The sequence below is a fragment of the Macaca mulatta genome, chromosome 16 (assembly GCF_049350105.2).
Source record: "Macaca mulatta isolate MMU2019108-1 chromosome 16, T2T-MMU8v2.0, whole genome shotgun sequence".
NCBI lineage: Eukaryota > Metazoa > Chordata > Mammalia > Primates > Cercopithecidae > Macaca > Macaca mulatta.
Genome location: NC_133421.1, coordinates 72,156,418 through 72,176,639, shown reverse-complemented (window position 1 = coordinate 72,176,639; position 20,222 = coordinate 72,156,418). Strand labels below are relative to the sequence as shown.

General features: G+C 39.9%; 1 protein-coding gene, 1 non-coding gene and 2 pseudogenes across 2 annotated transcripts in view; all 4 read right to left on the bottom strand.

The window, feature by feature from the left end:
• EFCAB3 (EF-hand calcium binding domain 3) overlaps nucleotides 1-20,222 on the bottom strand; it is a 158,331-nt gene that overhangs the window by 18,129 nt on the left and 119,980 nt on the right. The window contains exons 40-44 of the mRNA XM_028836627.2: nucleotides 18,020-18,110; nucleotides 13,635-13,711; nucleotides 9,879-10,022; nucleotides 8,523-8,594; nucleotides 6,986-7,106 (exon numbers count right to left, since the gene is read on the bottom strand). Coding sequence (XP_028692460.2) covers nucleotides 6,986-7,106; nucleotides 8,523-8,594; nucleotides 9,879-10,022; nucleotides 13,635-13,711; nucleotides 18,020-18,110 — 505 coding nt within the window. The remainder of the gene's footprint in view (nucleotides 1-6,985; nucleotides 7,107-8,522; nucleotides 8,595-9,878; nucleotides 10,023-13,634; nucleotides 13,712-18,019; nucleotides 18,111-20,222) is intronic.
• LOC100430409 (small ribosomal subunit protein uS12-like) lies at nucleotides 4,010-4,756 on the bottom strand (annotated as a pseudogene).
• Nucleotides 17,906-17,968, bottom strand: LOC114673276 (U7 small nuclear RNA). Its single transcript, XR_003723998.1, has one exon. It is a non-coding gene; the product is annotated as a U7 small nuclear RNA (small nuclear RNA).
• On the bottom strand, nucleotides 19,072-19,602 carry LOC106992438 (large ribosomal subunit protein P2 pseudogene; annotated as a pseudogene).

The following is a 20,222-nucleotide window of genomic DNA, read 5'->3' as shown; positions in this document are numbered from 1 at the left end:
TGACATGATTGTATATTTAGAAAACCCCATCATCGCAGCCCAAAATCTCCTTAGGCTGATAAGCAACTTCAGCAAAGTCTCAGGATACAAAATTAATGTGCAAAAATCACAAGCATTCCTATACACCAATAACAGACAAACAGAGAGCCAAATCATGACTGAACTCTCATTTACGATTGCTTCAAAGAGAATAAAATACCTAGGAATCCAACTTACAAGGGATGTGAAGGACCTCTTGAAGGAGAATTACAAACCACTGCTAAACAAAATAAAAGAAGACACAAACAAATGGAAGAACATCCCATGCTCCTGGAAAGGAAGAATCAATATCATGAAAATGGCCATACTGCCCAAGGTAATTTATAGATTCAATGCCATCCCCATCAAGCTACCAATGACTTTCTTCACAGAATTGGAAAAAACTACTTCAAAGTATAGAACCAAAAAAAAGCCCACATTGCCAAGACAATCCTAAACCAAAAGAACAAAGCTGGAGGCATCATGCTACCTGACTTCAAACTACACTACAAGGCTACAGTAACCAAAACAGCACAGCACTGGTACCAAAACAGAGATATAGACCAATGGAACAGAACAGAGCTCTCAGAAATAATACCACACATCTACAACCATCTGATCTTTGACAAACCTGACAAAAATAAGAAATGGGTAAAGGATTCCCTATTTAATAAACGGTGCTGGGAAAACTGGCTAGACATATGTAGAAAGCTGAAACTGGATTCCTTCCTTACACCTTATACAAAAATTAATTCAAGATGGATTAAAGACTTAAATGTCAGACCTAAAACCATAAAAACCCTTGAAGAAAACCTAGGCAATACCATTCAGGACATAGGCATGGGCAAGGACTTCATGTCTAAAACACCAAAAGCAACGGCAACAAAAGCCAAAATTGAGAAATGGGATATAATTAAACTAAAGAGCTTGTGCACAGTAAAAGAAACTACCAACGGAGTGAACAGGCCTCCTACAGAATGGGAGAACATTTTTGCAATCTACCCATCTGACAAAGGGCTAATATCCAGAATCTACAAAGAAACAAATTTACAAGAAAGAAATCAAACAACCCCATCAAAAAGTGGATGGAGGATATGAACAGACACTTCTCAAAAGAAGACATTTATGCAGCCAATAGACACATGAAAAAATGCTCATCATCACTGGTCATCAGAGAAATGCAAATGAAAACCACAATGAGATACCATTTCATGCCAGTTAGAATGGCGATCATTAAAAAGTCAGGAAACAACAGGTGCTGGAGAGGATGTGGAGAAATAGGAACACTTTTACACTGTTGGTGGGACTGTAAACCAGTTCAACCATTGTGGAAGACAGTGTGGCAATTCCTTAAAGATCTAGAACTAGAAATACCATTTGACCCAGATATCCCATTACTGTGTATATACCCAAGGGATTATAAATCATGCTGCTATAAAGACACATGCACAAGTATGTTTATTGTGGCACTATTCACAATAGCCAAGACTTGGAACCAACCCAAATGTCCATCAATGATAGACTGGATTAAGAAAATGTGGCACATATAAACCATGGAATACTATGCAGCCATAAAAAAGGATGAGTTCATGTCCTTTGTAGGGACATGGATGAAGCTGGAAACCATCATTCTGAGCAAACTATCGCAAGGACAGAAAACCAAACACTGCATGTTCTCACTCATCGGTGGGAATTGAACAATGAGAAGACTTGGACACAGGGTGGGGAACATCACACACTGGGGCCTGTTGTGGGGTGGGGGGAAGGGGGAGGGATAGCATTAGGAGATATACCTAAATGATGAGTTAATGGGTGCAGCACACCAACATGGCACACGTATACATATGTAACAAACCTGCACGTCGTGCACATGTACCCTAGAACTTAAAGTATAATTTAAAAAAATAAGAAAAAAAAAGAAGTATGTATGGACAAATAGATAAATTAAGTTTTTACCTTTTTGGTTTGAAGTGGCTGTGGGGCTTACAAATGGAGATGCCCAGTAGGCAGATGGAAACCCTAGAGGGAAGATCTGGGCTGGAGATCCCAGTGTGATCTTCTCTGTGCCTCTTTCTCCTTGCCTGTATGCAAACGGAGGTATCAGGACCTACCTCACTGGTTTGATTAGGCTATTAAATGGAGGTCATTCAGCAAATAATTACTGAGCTCTTGGTGTATATCAAGCATTTTCCTATAATAGATACTGAGAAGATAGCAGTGAATAAAATACACAAAAAATAATTCCTGTTCTCAAGGAACTTACATTATAGCATGAGAGTACAGTTAATAAAATGATTAAGTAAATTGTATTGCATATTAAAAGGTGATAAATAGTATGAAGAAAAATAAAGCAGAGAAGTGGGGACAGGGAGTGGTAGGAGGGTTGCAGTTTTAAACAGGGTGGTTAGAGAAGGCTTTGCTGAGATGACATTTGAACAAAGACCCAAAGGTAGTGAGAGTGAGTTGAGTGAGTCATGGTCTACCCAGAGGAAAAGTATCCAGATAGAGGGAAAAGCAAGTGCAACAAAGGCCTTGAGGTGGGAGCGTGTTTGATGTATATGAGGAAGAGTAAGGAGGCCAGCATGGCTAGAGCAGAGTAACAGAGACAAAGTCAAAGAGGTCAAAGGGGTATGCAGTGCACATAGAGGGCCAATATGTCATTGTAAAGGCTTTGGCTTGGGGCCAGGCGGTGACTCACTCCTATAATCCTAGCACTTTGGGAGGCTGAGGTGAGCAGATCTCTTGAACCCAGGAGTTTGAGACCAGCCTGGGCAACATAGTGAACACCTATCTCCACAAAAAATAGAAAAATTAGCCAGGTGTGATGGTGCACACCTGTAATCCCAGCTATTTGGGAGGCTGAGATGGGAGGATCACTTAAACCTGGGAGGTTGAGGCTTCAGTGAACCATCATGGCGCCACTGCAAGACCCTGTCTCAAAAAAGAAAAAAAGAAAAAAAGACTTTGGCTTTTACTCTGAGGGAAATAGGAGGGTTTTGAAGGTTTTGAGTGGAGGAGTGATATGATCTGCAGTGTTTGGAAGACTCATTTGGTGCTGTAGGAGTCAAGGAGTCAGCTAGGCACAGGGAGTGTTGTGAGTAGGCTGTTCAGCAGGCAGAGCAGCGGAGCAGCAGTCAAAGGTGCAAGCAGGGAGACCAGTTATTAGCCAGGGAAAAATTAATGTATGTAAAGTGCTTGCTCAGAGCTTTGCATTTAATATATGTTCAATAAATGGTATCAACTATGTGAATACCTATCAAATTCTACCATTAACCAAATCAAGACTTGCTTTCTCAGGAAATTAAATGAATTATCTTTGCCAGTTATTTGACATTTATTTAACATATTTTGAATTAATTTACTTCTGTATATTTATTTAAATATCCACATATTTCTGACTTTTCTCTCCATATATGTGTGTCTGTGTGTGTGTGTATACACATATAATTATTATTTTCTTTCTTTCTTTCTTTTGAGACAGGGTCTCATTTTGTCACCCAGGCTGGAGTGCAGTGGGGTGAACATGGCTCACTGTAGCCTTGACCCCCAGGCTCAAGCAATCCTCCTGCTTTAGCCCTTTAAGTAGCTGAGACAACAGGTGTGTGCCACCATGGTGGCTAATTTTTTGTTGTTTTTTGCATACAAAAATTTACCGCTACGGTTTTTTTCCCTTTATTTTTGAGACTAAGTCTCACTCTGTCATCCAGGCTGGAGTGCAGTGGTGCGATCTCGACTCACTGCAACCTCTACCTCCCAGATTCAAGCGATGCTTGTGCCTTGGCCTCCTGAGTAGCTGGGATTATAAGCGCACAGTACCACACCCAGCAAATTTTTTTATTTTCAGTAGAGACGGGGTTTCACCATGTTGCCCAGGCTGGTCTTGAACTCCTGGCCTCAAGCAATCCACCTGTCTTGGCCTCCCAAAGTGTTGGAATTACAGACGTGAGCCACCACACCTAGCCCATCACTACAGTGTTTTCACCATTCAAGTTTATGATCTTGGTCTTTCCTTTGTGCCTCTGTATAGGGCCAAAAGAGAGACATTGGGTACTTTGACAACCTTAAAGCAGACTCCAGGAATATCACCTTTTTTTTTTTTTTTTTTTTTTGAGATGGAGTCTCGCTCTCATTGCCCAGGCTGAAGTGTAGTGGCATGATCTCGGCTCAACGCAACCTCAGCCTCCCAGGTTCAAGCGATTCTCCTGCCTCAGCCTCCTGAGTAGCTGGGATTACAGGCGCCTGCCACCATGCCTAGCTAATTTTAAAAAATTTTTAGTAGAGATGGGGTTTCACCATGTTGGCCAGGCTGGTCTTGAACTCCTGACCTCATGATCCACCTGCCTTGGCCTCCCAAAGTGCTGGGATTACAAGCGTGAGCCACTGTGCCCAGCCCAGCATGACCTTTTTAACCAAATCCAGCAACAAGAACTTTACCGTTTTTCTCAATAAAGTTCAAGCAACCACCATTGGGTACAAAGGCTGTGATTTTCTCACTATTCTTGATCAGCTGGATGCTGGCACACTTCCTGATGGCAGAATTTGGCTGTTTGGCTTCAACCTCTACTTTTTCCAGCACAATTCCTTTTGCATGAGAAGCACCTCTCATGCAACCCTCAAAAGGGCTGGCCTTCAGGGCTGTGCCCAAATGGGCTTTCTTGTACTGTTTATCATGCCACTTCTGGTCTCGTCAGTGACTATAGGTCTTCCTAGCAGCATGAAGTCCATGATACTTGCCCATCCTGTTCTCACCACAGGCCTGAGTGAAAGAGCTAATTAAAAAAAAAAAAAAAGAAAGAGCTACTTTTTGTAGACACGGGGTTTCACCAGGTTGCCCAGGCTGGTCTCAAACTCATGGGCTCAAGTGATCCATGCACCTTAGCCTCTCAAAATGTCTCCATTTATACGTTAAATACTATGTCTTAAACATTTTTAATCTCCTTAGTTATCAGGCAATAGCAAGATGACCAGATAAATAATAACCAGATAAGATAACCAGATAAGTAATAGCCACGCCACAATAACAGTGAAAACGCCAACATCAGCTAACATTTCCTAAGCACTTACTGGGTGTGAGAGGCAGTATAGGGAGATAAATAAGAGCATGAGTTCTGGAATCAGACTGTGCTAAAATATAGGTACAATTCCCTCTTGGGCAAGTTATTTAACTGACCTGTGCTGCAGCTTTTTCATCTGTAAAGTGGGAGTGATCATAGTATATACTCATTAGGGAGGTGAGGATTAAATTAGATAATATGTATATTCTTTTTAAAAAAATTTTTTAAAATTTTTTTTTAGAGGAAGGTCTCACTCTGTTGCCCAGGTTGGAGTGCAGTGGCACAATCATAGCTCACTGTGACCTCAAATTCCTGGGCTCAAATGAACTTCTTGAATAGCTTGGACTACAGGTATTCGCCACCATGCCTAGTTAATTTTTTAAATTTTGTAGAGTTGGGGGTCTTGCTATGTTGCCCAGGCTAGTATGGAGCTTCTGGTCTTAAGTCATCCTCCCATCTCCACCCCCTGAGTGGCTGAGATTACAGGTACGCGCCATGGTGCTTGGCTATAATTTTTTTTAAATGAAGCTTCAATTTTCTTTTTTTTTCTTTTTTCTTTTTTTTGAGATAGAGTCTCACTCTGTTGCCCAGGCTGGAGTGCAGTGGAGTGATCTCGGCTCACTGCAACCTCCGCATCCCAGGTTCAAGCTATTTTCCTGCCTTGGCCTCCCGAGTAGCTGAGATTACAGGCGCCCACCACTACGCCCGGCTAATTTTTGTATTTTTAGTAGAGACAGGGTTTCATCCTGTTGGCCAGGCTGGTCTCAAACTCCGGACCTTGTGATTCGCCTGCCTCAGCCTCCCAAAGTGCTGGGATTACAGGCGTGAGTCACCGCCCAGCTGAAGCTTCAATTTTCAAGATAATATGTGTGTGCTTAGTCTAGTTACTTCCACACAATAATAATAGCTAACATTTATTGAGCTCTTACAATATGCTAAGCACTTCACATGTATTGTCACACATCAGTCCCACAATTGTCCTATAAGGTAGGTATTATCATTCCCTTTTTATAGATGAGGAAACTGAGATCGAGAAGTTAAACCAAGTATCGAATTTGTGTACTAACATTAGGCTTTACTAAGTGTCTTTGAGTTGGAATGAAAAGTAGAATTTTGTGCATCCTCTATTCTACATCTGACAGAGAGATAGGAGAGTATAAAGAGACTACCTATTGAGGGGCAGAAGGAGATTTTTACATTGTTGGTGGTATTCTATACTCTTAAGTCTCTCTAGGTGGAGACTGGAATGCTTTGAAGGAGTATGAGTTGAAAAAGACTGATAATAGCAACATTTGTTTAATTTCTATAAGACAATGATAAAAATAGATTGAAGTGATTTACTTTCAGCACTACTTGCTGGAATAAATAACACAGTTGGTGTGTGTTATTTATTTAAAGGATAAGAATTAAAGGTTTAAAGGATGAGAATGTTTCCTCATCCTTTAGTCTCAAGTCTAATTCTGGCTCTGCTCTAGTCCAAAGGCTACTTTCAGAGGTATGAATTTGCTGTACCTCATCTCAAGATCCCCTGGTAGTTTCAGCATGAACAAGAGCATCTTATATTCCAAACTAGATTTCTAAGCCCACCCAAAATTATTCCTGGAAAAGTCTTGTTCTGCTGGGATTCTTTGGCCTGAGATAGAGGAGGCTAAAATTTCTTGGTTGTCTTAGGTCCTCAGTGGGGCCCTGAGGTGGTTTGAGGTCAGCCTTGCAGTTTTAGAACTGGGCAGGACTGTGGAGATGAGGGAATAAGGTCTCACGATGTAGCACAAGGGCATTTGCCCAGATACCTTCTTCTCCTTAGTTTTGGACCAGACCCTGTGGAGTTGGATGTTAGTGAGAGGTGACTGCCATGTTAATATCTTCATAATGCTTCTGAGAAGGCTGTTTTTGCTCCTTTCCTTCTCACTTACCTTACTATTTCTAGTATAGACTTTTTGGGTAGGGCTGAAGTCTCTAGAAGCTTTGATAGGATTTCAAACAATAGGATTCCGGGGTTGCCAGCTAAATCTAAACAGGTCTCCTTTTCTGGAACTATGGAGGGAAAACAAAAGATAGATTTTTAAATACCTTCTGAAATTAGAAATCGACCACGTCTTTACTGATTATTTATAATAATAATATCAAGTCAGGAACTAGAGGTACAGTAAAACATTAAAAGTCTGTTCTATTTGGTAGAAAGGCCATTTTGGTTACTGAGCAGACAGAATAAAATGGAATGTTAAAAAATACTTTTAGTTCAATAACGTCTAAGCAAATGTAGTAATATTTTTAACACAAACATGAATTTTGTGTTAATGATTATTTCCTGGTTCTAGGCAAACTCCCATTACTATAGTACTACTTGTAAGAAATAACTTCTCTTTATCTTAAGAACAGTTCATAGCTTATGAATGAATATATTTTCAAAACTGTATACAGTATTTGGAATTTGGAATGTTTATCCTAGAAAACATGAATAATGATTAGCTTTTCCAAGGCAGCCTGTTAAACTTATAAACAAACCATGAGGGGATTAATGACAATATTTCAACGACACCTACACATCATTTATAACCTTGGGGGAGAAATAACAGAAAAATTATTTTCTATTACTTAGTGGAAGCATGTGACACCTTAACTAATGCTTTCTAACCTGCAGCAGACTCTCCAGCCCTAGCACTGAGGGTAGAGGCTTCATCAGTGTGAGGAAGCTATTTTTTCAAGAACAGTAAATTATCGACACTCTAGATTTACATGAGAGAGTGCATTTTTCTTTTTATGAAAAAAAAATTTTTTAAAAAATAAAAGCAATGCCTCTCAAAGTAGTGCATACACTTGGTAAATAATTCAGACATTATAGGCCAGGCGCAGTGACTCACGCCTGTAATCCCAGCACTTTGGGAGGCCGAGGTGGGTGGATCACGAGGTCAGGAGATCGAGACCATCCTGGCTAATGCTGTGAAACCCCATCTCTACTAAAAATACAAAAAATTAGCCGAGTGTGGTGGCGGGCACCTGTAGTGCCAGCTACTGGGAGGCTGAGGCAGGAGAATGGCATGAACCCGGGAGGCAGAGCTTGCAGTGCACCGAGATCGCACCACTGCACTCCAGCCTGGACGACGGAGCAAGACTCCGTCTCAAAAAAAAAAAAAAAAAAAAAAGGATTCAGACATTGTAGAAGGCAGCCAAATTTTTCTACACCAGTCACTCACTCAGTGTTCTCACTGGAGACCAAAGGGCAGCGTCTCCTGCAGGAGGCATCTGGACAGTGCAAGTGCCTGCCTGATGTAGTTAACACTGTACCAATTTGTTTAGCAAATACTGTTCTGGAGAAGCAGTTCAAAAGTAACTCACATCCCAGACTACACCTTCCTGACCTGTCTCCCAACTGGAAGCCTGTGAATGATGTTTACTGTGCAGTGAGTTGTAGCTGCCCAACTGCCTTCTGTTCATAACGTCTCTACTCACCCACTGCCTTGAGGAAGAGATTCTTATCTGTTAGCACCTTGATAAAGTCTGAGAAGTTCACCTTCCCATCTCCTGCAACAAAAATCTGAGACTCAGGACAATGATAAGATGTATTTTAATTATCAGAGTATATATTAAATGTAAAAATTAAAACACTCTGGATGATTTAATATTAAAAAAAGAGCATTTGAATTGAGCAAAGAAAGAGCATTGGAAATATGCTCAGGTGAGCCCTGGTCTTCTTGAAGTGGTCTTAGCACCATTACATGAGTCCTCCATAGCCCATAGAAGCAACAGTGGTTGTAAATATCCAACCAGGAGCACCCAGCCATTGCAGTCTGTCCGCCTGCTCTTTTCTCAGAGCCTGGCCATGTTTGCAAGGAATCTGCCCTGTCTTCCCATGATATAACCGCCCCTATTATTCCTACTTTTAACATCCCCAAGCTGTATTCCATTTCCTCTAAAACTGAAGGATGATGAATATTATTAGAGGGGTATGTGTGTGTTTCCATGAAATAATAGAAAAATTTGACACTGTTAGTAGAAACAAGTGACACCTTAAGTGACATTGAATGACAGGTGGAACTGATGTTGATTGAATGGGGCACTGACAGTTGGGTGGAGAGAGGTGAGAGGAGATAATATGCTGAATATATTTTTCACACAGCATATCAGTTTGGGCTACTAATAATCTGGTCAGTATATTCACTAAAAACATTACCTGTATGCTTTAAAAATACCAACAAAAGTGCTAGGGCATTTAAAATTCAATGTAGGTAGGACTTGATGGAAAAAGAAAGATTTGTTCTATTTTGATTCAAACAGAAACAAAAGGCTTGAATTCTCTTGGTAATGAGTCATTATTAACATTGTTACTGCTTTTGTATCTGTTATTTCAGGGCACCCTCCATGTACAGCTTCCATGTACATCAGGACAGGTAACCTGAATTTGATATTGAAATCAGACAATCACTCTTGGCTTCTACACAGCATTTTTCAAATAGTCCATTTTCTAGGATTAATTTGATTTCACAACTTGTACACATACCTCACTGATCTCCTTAAAGGGACATATACCATACACACACAGACACACACACATATGTGTGTGTCTCTTTAAGGATACATATGTGTGTGTATACATAGATATATGGATATATACATATATGCATATTTGTATATAGTATTGAAATATATAGTCTACAAACATATACAAATATGCAAATATACAAATATATATATATATGGGGGCAAGTAAATAAGGTTTGTTTCTCATGTTTATACAGTCATTAAAAGAAAACTATATATTCACAAAAATCTTTTATGGGAAAAGCAATGAGAAGCCAAATGACTCACGATCAATATCAGCACATTTCAATTCATTATAGACATCATGCTTGGTTAGATTCATTCCCAGCTTAGCTACAGTGCACATCAGTCCATGGAAATCAATACAGCCAGTTTTGTCCTTGTTGAAGAAGTTGTAGGCATCTTGGAAAGCTGGGGAAATAGGATTAAGTTATTCAGGACAGTTATTCAAGAAGAAGTATATACACTAATAGGACTAGGACAGACAATATAGTTGACTGGAGATCATGTTCTAAAAAAAGGATTGTGAAAAAAATGAGTGCTTAATAGACATTTCTTATACAGTATCCTTCCATGGAACTTGAACTGGAATGAACTAACTGTTGCAAAACCAAGTGTTGGTAAGTAAGATGGCCTTCCAAAGATATCCACACTGTAATCCCTTAACCTGTGAATATGCTATCTTACATGGCAAAAGGGACTTTGTACATATAATTAAGATAGATTCTTCTGGGCTTGATCTAATTACATGATCCCTTATATAGCTAGAAGCCAGAGAGATGTGGCAGAAATCAGAGAGATTTAGAGCATGAGAAAGACCTCACCCACCATTGCTGGTTTATCAGCCAGGAACTTCTCTGCCTGCTAAAGAGGCTGAGAAGCTCCTGGCTGATAAACAGCAGGGAAACTGGAATGTCAGCCCTACGAGAGAAAAGAACAGAATTCTGCCAAAAATCTGAATGAGACTGGAAGCAGATTCTCCTCCAGAGCCCCTAAATAAGAGGCCAGGCTGGCCAACACCTTAATTTCAGTCCTATAAGACACAGAGAAAAGAAACCAGCTGTGCCCACCTGCACTTCTGACTTATAGAACTGTGAGATAATAAATTTGTGTTGTTTTAAGCTGTTATGTGTGTGGCAATTTGTTACAGCAGCAATAGAAAACTAATTTGTCAAATTGGACCCAAATTATATATATGTGTGTGTGTTTTATATGGATCCAAAGTTTTTCAAAGAAATAGTCAAGGCACTAACTGGAGCCAAAATTAGATAAGTATTTTCTGAAATTAGTGAATGAGGAAATAAACCGGGAACAAAATATATTCCAAATGACACCAAAATAAAACTTACTTCATATCATGTTCAAGTCTCAGCATCTCTATGTATAAGAATGATTAATCTCCTACAGAGATAATGATACCTGCTCTGTAAGTGTGTAATGTAAAAAGGTAATATCTTTCTCCTTGATAAAAGGTAGGCTTCTCTAGGGCTGGAACCAAACTATCTCTGACTTGTTTCTGTTTTTCCCATTATCTCTTGCATGTTAGTAAGCAGTCAACAAATATTGATTGCATGCTTTCCATGGACCAGGCATTGCTCCAAGTGCTTAGGATATATTAGCGCACTACATAGACAAAGATCTGTGCCTTCATATAAATGTAATAAATAGATAAATTAGATGCCATTTTAGAAGGTGATACATACCATGGAAAAAAGAAAAAGTAATTCTGGGTGGATGATTAGAAAGAAGAAGAGAAATGGAATTCCTACACATTCCCACCTTTGTGTCTGTTTCCTGACTAGCACCTGTACCTGCATGACCTTCCTTTCTCTCTGCGCTGCAAATAAACTGTATGCTCTTATCCAGAGCCAATCCCTCCCTTGTGGATTGGAACTCATCCCCTCTCTCATATTCAAAGAATTTACCTAAGAAAGGGTCCCCCCTTAGGTAAGGGAAATATCATTTTTTCATTTTCTATTATATCAATCCTATTGTTGTATAAACTTTTGCTATTTCTCCCTTAAAAAGTACATTGTGACCCCATTTCCCCCTCCAGCTATTGCTACCTCTGCCATTTGTCTCTTCTTCCTATTAAAAATTTAGTCATTTATGGCTGGGAGCGGTGGCTCCTGCCTGTAATCCCAGCACTTTGGGAGGCCAAGGCGGGCGGATCACGAGGTCAGGAGATCAAGACCATCCTGGCTATCACGGTGAAACCCCATCTCTACTAAAAAATACGAAAAGTTAGCCGGGCGTGGTGGCGGGCACCTGTAGTCCCAGCTACTCGGGAGGCTGAGGCAGGAGAATGGTGTGAACCGGGAGGTAGAGCTTGCAGTGAGCCAAGATCGCGCCACTGCACTCCGGTCTGGGTGACAGAGCGAGACTCCATCTCAAAAAAAAAAAAAAATTAGTCATTTATTTCTATCAGTGTGGATTCATGGATGTTTATTTTATACTTTGGGTTATAATCAATTCTGTATTATTAATTTTTATTGCTCAAATAGAAAAAGTTGTTGGAAGACAGAGTATATGGATACAGATGCTGGTAAGGAGGCAGACATGGAAGTGAGAGTCTATGGACATTCTACTCTGATTGCTTCAGTTTTCTTCATGAAAGAAAGGAGACCTATTGACAGTGAGGATGGGAGATGCTAGGGATCTTGAAGTATTCAATAAATATTTATAGAATGAACAAATTAACCTCTCATAGGAAAGCTGTGAGGATTAAACACTGTAAGGAACACATTTTCTAGTTTCCATATTTGATGTTTTGTTATCTGGGGCCTTGCTGGCCCTGGAGGGACTGCCCCTCTCAGGGCTGGTCAAAGTCGATTGATTCTTTGATTCATTTCTGTCTCCTGGGTCAATTTCTAAATTGGTTCTAAATTTAGTGGAGTAAAGCATCAGCCTCTCCAGAAACCAGACGCAACCAAACATAGCCACACTTGACTTCTTTGAATTTTTCTAGTGCATGATGTTTTCCCTTTTCTCTGGCCTTTGTAGATTCTGTTCTTTTTGCCTAGAACACTCCTCTCAGCACTATTTGCCTGATTTACTCCTAGTCGCCATTCAGCCTTCTCTGGGACTCCCCTTCTTCCCTCACAAGACTAAATTTAGGAGGCTTTCCTTTAAGCTCCTATAACACTCTATACTTTTCCTATCATAACTTTTGTTATATTGTAATTTAAATGATTTATTCAGCAAGTTCGTGGCTTTTTTCTGAGATGGAGTCTCGCTTTGTCGGCCAGGCTTGAGTGCAGTGGTGTGATCTCTGCTCACTGCAACCTCCACTTCCCAGGTTCAAGCAATTCTCCCTGCCTCAGCCTCCCAAATAGCTGGGATTACAGGTGTCCACCACCACGCCCAGCTAAGTTTTGTATTTTTAGTAGAGACAGGGTTTCACCATATTGGCCAAGCTGGTCTTGAACTCCTGACCTCAGGTGATCGGCCTGGCCTGCCTCAGGCTTCCAAAGTGCTGGGATTACAGGTGTGAGCCACTGTGCCCAGCAAGTTCATGGTTTAACAGACTGTCTTCCCTGTTAGACTTCCTATCAGGTCCTACCATGTCTAACTTGTTTTGTTATGTTTCCCACGCCTAGTACATTTTTGGCATTAAATAAATATTTGTTGTTTGGATGAATAAACTTTAACCAGTGTAGCTCATTTTATCATTATATTTTTTCTTTGAGAAATCCTAGGACTGTAGCTGTGTTTGTATTCTTTATTACTTGATTTATACTTGTTCTTTTGTTATTTTTGTTATTTTTGCATTTGTTCTTTTCCACACCCACAAGTTCTTCTTTGAATACAATTATTTGACCAGCACTGACTAAATTCTAGGGAGATGTCCATTTAAAAGCAATTTCCCTCCTGTCTCACAAAAATATAAGTTTTTTTCCCTTTCTCTCAAATGATGGTGGTGTAGACAACCTGTGAAATCTCAGATCTTTCTTAGAGAAGAAAGGATCAGACATATTAAGGAGCTGTTATCTATGCTTCAATTTTGAGGATGATTCTCATTACCTGCCATTTGTGAAGCACTTAGCTTCTTTTCTTTGTGTTGTAATTGGCATTGAAGAGATCCTGGTAAGTCTCTATCCCTGAGGAAAGATATGAAAATATTCAGATTTACTACATATGTGAAACCAGCAGACATTAGTCCTATTCATCAGTTTCTGCTACTGGAATGACTGTAGCATCTCAATGTATCCAGTCTACTATCCTAAGGGATCTTCTATTTAGGATAGTCAATAGCTATAGGATGAACAGTGAGAAAATGTTGGCCACTGAGATCCACCTCTGCCCTAAACTTGCCCATCACCCCTCCCTTAAAAAATTGTAATTTCAGGCCAGCCATGGATGCCCAACACCCCTCCCTTAAAAAATTATAATTTCAGGCCCACCATGGTGGCTATAATCCTAGCCCTTTGGGAGGTCAAGGCAAGAGAATCGCTTGAGCCCAGGAGCTCAAGACCAGCTTGGGCAACATAGCAACACCCTGTCTCTACAAAAACCAAAAAAAATTAGCCAGATGTGCTGGCAAGGGCCTGTAGTCTTAGCCACTCAGGAGGCTGAGGTGGGAGGAATGCTTGTGCTTGGGAGGTCAAGGCAGCAGTGAGTCAAGATTGTACCACTTTGCTTCAGCCTGGGTGACAGTGAGATCCTATCTCAAAAACAAACAATCAAAAAACCAGTTATGATTTCCCCCATTTTATACAATAGGAAACAGAAGCTCAGAGTAATTAAATTATTTGTCTCAGGCTATACAGATAGTAAACGGAAGACCTTAGATTCAAACCTAGATTTGTCTGACTCCAAAAATCAAGGCCATAATGCTTTACACTATTCCTGTTGTTAGAAATAGAAGTTGTTTCAATTTTCTTTTTTTTCTGGCTCCAACTCTCAGCCTTGAGTTTCAAATTTTAAAAAAGTATAAACATTGTTGTGGTGAATACCCTTACAGAGAAACCTTTGCATCTATGACTATTTTACAACTTTCTTTTTTAAAAAACTTTTACAACTATTTTACAATTGTCAAATTGCATTTTTAACAGCATATGTATGTGTGTGTAAGAGAGAGAAACAAAGATAGAGAACGCTTCTGAAAATCTGAAACCCTGGGTGACCTTTCCTTTATTCAGGAAAGTAAAATCTGGGAAAGGCAGGAACATATTAATACTTTCAAGATACTTTGTACAGATCTGAAGTAATTTATTAGTTTAAGAACACAAAAATACATCATATAAAACTGGGTTTGCTTATAATATGATAAGTAAAATTTAATTACATTTAAGTAAATGTGACTTAACTCAAACATTTAATTATAATCAATTTTATAAATTTATTTAAAGTGTCTTTAGTTTTGATACTTGTAGAACTAAAAGTTTAAAAAATATGAAATCTCATAGTTTTGTGGCTTTATAAGAAGCAGTTTAAAAAGTAAAACTAGGCCGGGCACAGTGGCCCACGCCTATAATCCCAGCACTTCGGGAGGCCGAGGCGGGTGGATCACGAGGTCAGGAGATCAAGACCATCCTGGCTAACACAGTGAAACCTCGTCTCTACTAAAAATTAAAAAAAAAAAAAAAATTAGCTAGGCATGGTGGCGGGCGCCTGTAGTCCCAGCTACTTGGGAGTGGAGATCACGTCGCTGCAATCCAGCCTGGGTGACAGAGCGAGACTCTGTCTCAAAAAAGTAAAACTAGAAGAAATACTAAACATTGTAGTTAAACAAAAAATTATTATGGTTTATTAATTTAGTATCCCCTAAAGTATTTATTAGATTCAACTCATTTTCAAAGAGGGGCCTGGGAGAAAAGGAGGTAATAGTCTCAGAACTGTTCTTAACTTTTGAAAGTGGAATTTTATCTAACTTGTCTTATTTTCTCAGTTTTTACTAACATTGAATTCTTCTTCTGGTGCTTCCTCTTTATTACTTACTTGCATTTCTTCTCTTTCTCCCATTTTTTCAAGACAGAGTCTCCCTCTGTGGTCCAGGCTGGAGTGCAGTGGTGTGATCGTGGCTCACTGCAGCCTTGACCACCCAGGCTCAAGAATCCTTCCACCTCAGCCTCCCGCGTAATTGGAACCATAGGTGCATGCCACCATACCCAGCTAATTTTTTATTTTTTGTAGAGACGAGATCTCCTTATGTTGCTCAGGCTGGTCTTGAACTCCTGGGCTCAAGTGTTCCTCCCTCGTCTACTTCCCAAAGTGTTGGGATGGCAAGTGTGTGCCACTGTGCCCAACCTGTAATTTCTGAAGCTCGGGTTTGTCCTTACTCAGATAGGTTATTTTATATTTATTTTACTGATGTTCCTTGATTCATGATGGGGTTACATCCTTATAAACCCATCATAAGTTGAAAATATTGTAAATTGAAAATGCATTTAATTCACCTAACCTACATAGCTTAGCCGAGCCTACCTTAAATGTGCTCAGAACACTTACATTAGCCTACATGTGGGCAAAATCATCCAGCACAAAGCCTATTTTGTAATAAAGTGTTGAATGCCTCATGTAATTTATTGACTCCTATACTAAAAGTGAAAAACAGAATGGTTGTATGAGTATTTGAAGTTGAGTTTCTACTGGATGAGTATTGCTTTTGTACCACTATAAAGTCAAAAAATGGTAAGTTGAACCATTGTTAAGTTGGGGACCATCTGTATTTCTAAATATAAACAAATTTCTTTTGCATGATGTAAAAGATGCAGTAGATAGGGAGATACTAGGTTCTCAAGAAGCAGGAGGAAAGCAGAATTCAAGGCAGTGTAAAGATCTTTTTTTTTTTCCTTTTGAGACAGGGTCTTGCTCTATTGCCCAGGCTGAAATGCAGTGGTGCAATCTTAGCTCACCCTATCCTCTGCCTCCTGGGCTCAAGCAATCCTCTCACCTCAGCCCCTGGAGTAGCTGGGACTACAGGTGTGCACCACCACACCCAGCTAATTTTCGTATCTTTTTTTGGTAGAGGCTGGTCTCAAATTCCTGGGCTCAAGTGATCCACCCACTTCAGCCTCTCAAAGTGCTGGGATTACAGATGTGAGCCACCATGCCTGGCCAGGCAATGTAAAGTTCTTATTACCTGTCTTTAAAAAGACACTCATGGCACAATTTCAAACCTTACCTTGGATCAAACATTGGAGAAAGACTTTATTTTACAAAGTTTCAAATGACTGAAAAACCTTACATTTGGAATGAACCTAATCCAGCCTCTCATCTAATGTAGGAATTCCCTTTACATGTAGTGTTGTCTGGTTTTTGCTTAACTACTTTCAGTGACAAGGAACTCACTACCTCAAAAGATAGCTTGCAGAGTCAAGGACACTAGAAAAGATACACTCAAAATAGAAAGTAAATGGATAATTGTGAAAGAGGAAAGAAATATTCTTCTTATGATCTGATAAAATATAGATCAGGCTCTCAGTTTTGGTCATTAGTGGCTGCTTATTTAAATTTATTGTTAGGTGACTGAGAAAAAGCTATTGTTAATGTCACAGGCAAATCTCCCTTCCCAATTTTAGCCCAGGGTCAATCATGGCTGATTTACCAGCTTTTGTTTACCAGCTATATTTGAAATATAGACCATGGCTGATTTACCAGCTTTTGTTTACCAGCTATATTTGAAATATAGACCCTTTTTCTACACTTTGACTTGGTTATGGGTTTAAGTCTTCTTTATGATCTTCTAAATTTTTTCTTCTTTAAACTGGCACTCAAAATATCTCAAGGTATAACTTATAACTCCTTGAGCCCCCTAGAGTATTTTGTATACTAACATAAAAACAGCTTCTTCTTTGGGAGGACAGGAGGGAGAATTCTGCTCTTCCTATCAAAAAAGATGTATATCTTTTTCTTTTCATAAAAAATCTTTCTCTTCAATTCCAATGTTTTGTTTTATAACTAAACTTACCATATAATAAATATTTGAAGAGTATTTTGTTTCATCATAATCTTTATGAGTATTTAATATATTAATAATTTTTTTTTTCTGAGATGGAGTCTCGCTCTGTCACCAGGCTAGAGTGCAGTGGCATGATCTCAGCTCACTGCAACCTCTGTACCCCAAGTTCAAGCAATTCTCCTGCCTCAGCCTCTTGAGTAGCTGGGACCACAGGCACATGACACCACACCTAATTTTTGTATTTTTAGTACAGACAGGGTTTCACCATGTTGACCAGGATGGTCTCGATCTCTTGATTTCGTGATCCACCCACCTCGGCCTCCCAAAGTGCTGGGATTACAGGTGTGGGCCACTGCACCCGGCCAATAATCTTAATAATTTCCTTTTTTAAAGGGGCTTCCTGGTAAAGATCGGAAAACCTGCTAGACAAAATTCTGAAAGAGCTGTAGCACTAATAATTCTTTATCATAATACATTTATCACCCTTAATACATTCATTACTTACCTTTTACTGTGGGAGATGGGTACCTTTGTTAGAGGATTCAGCTTAAATTTTGGTTTAATTTCTGAAACTGCCATGTGGCCAGTGACTCTGTCTGGAATTCAGAATATACAATTAAGAAATCAGTTTACAGATTAATTCTTGATACTCTTTTGCAACTTTTTCTGCTCAAAGCCTAGAGTTTGAAAAGTCTAGGGCCTCAAGGAATGGTAATAGATGCAAACTCAAGTTAGAGGTATGCATAAAGTTGGAAGGCCATATGGAAACACCCCTTCATTGTTCCCAGATTTCCAAGCAAAGTTGCTTGTCGCTGCTCCCCCTTCAATTAGTGTCATTCTGATCCTATGTAAAAATAAATGCCAAGTGAAATAAACCAGATACAGAAAGACTGCTATATGATCTAACTAATATGTGCAATCTAAAATAGTCAAACTCATAGAAGCAGAGAGTAGAATGGTGGTTGAGGAAGGAGATATGGGGAGATGTCGGTCAGTGATACAAAGTTTGAAGATGAATAAATTCTGAAGATCTAATGAACAACATGGTGACTATAGGTAATAATACCGTACTGTATACCTGAAACTTGCTAAGAGATTAGATCCTAAGTGTTCTCACTACACACACACACACACACACACACACACACACACACAATAGTAGCTATGTGAAGTGATGAATATGTTACTTAGACTGATTGTGGTGATTATTTAACAATGTATACATATACCAAATCATCTAGTTGCACACTTTAAATAATACAAATGGTGCCATGTGACACAGATAATGAGCATTCTGGAAATATTTGGAAAAAGTTATTTAAAGATGCTATTTAATTATGAAATCAGTAGAGCATTTCAAGTCATAATTGACAAAGAATAAAATGTATTTGCCTACCTGTTTACATCTTAGATACCTGCCTAGTAGTAAGTAGTTTTTCCCAGGGTGTCTTTTTGGGAGACTCATCCCTGCCCTGTCACTTCTTGGGAACCAACTGTTTTTGGTTTGTTTTTGTTTTTAGATGTTTAAAAAGGCTTTATTTGCAGGGGAGCAGGAATTTAATAAAAGAGACCAAATCCCATGTCATTGTCTGACTCTTTGGACACCTCCTCCTCCTCCTCCTCTTCTCCTCTGCTGCAGCGGGGGTGGAACCAGCAGCAGGAGCTGCAGTGCCTGGGGCAGCAGAGACAGCCACAGCCCCACCGGCAGGTACACTGGCAACCTTGCCAATATCCTGGGCAATGACGTCTTCAATGCTTTTTTCATTCAGCTCACTGATAACCTTGTTGAGCTGGTCGTCGTCCGCCTCGATGCCTACGCTGCCCAGGATCCTCTTGATGTCTTTGGCGCTGAGGGAGGGGTTGCCCCCGAGGGCAGCTAGCAGGTGGGAGGCGACCTAGCGCACCTGGGCCGGCGTCTACGGTAGCGGCGGCGGCGAGGCCTCCATGCATGCAACCTCGGCGGAGTCAGGGAGGAAAAACCCAACTGGTCTTGGTTAACAGTAGGAATGGGGGTGGAATACAATGCAGTTCTGCTACCCTAGACCGCGGAAGGAACTCGTGAATTACCGTCGCCTTTCCACTTGGCATAGTTTGAGAAACAGGGCTTATGGACCAGAAGCTGGGTTGGTAGGACTTCCCCCTTTGTTGTTCTTTTCTTTCCAACTATCTTTTCAAAATGTAGAGTGTATTTGATAGCTCACTGATAAGAAAACTAGGTTGCTGACTTAGGAATAATGGATAATTGAATACTATTCAACCATGAGGAAAAAAGGTCTCTGAATGTTTGGTTAGAATTTGATCCATTTTCCTAGGTCTTCACCTCAGAGCCCAGAAAGCAGTTGTTTCTAAACAAATCAATTACAAGTCCTCAAAATCTGAAAACCTACCACAGAGCTGGGAACTCCGGAATGGCTCAACAATTCAGGCACTTGAAAGGTGCTGTGAAATCATCCCCATGCCTCAAAATAATCATTACTTTAAAAAAATACCTTCAATTCTCATAGATTATAGATTTTTAAAAAAGGACTTAGCATAGAATCCTACAAAATTGTGATATTTACCTACTTTTAAGCCGTGCTACCTACCACTTCTGGGCTTCAATCAGATCAGGAATCCAATAAAGGGTTTGTTCCATCACACAACTGTGACCTCATTCACTGCTCAGGCTCAAGCTGAGGGAGAGAATGACCCAAGGAGCTCCTTCCAAC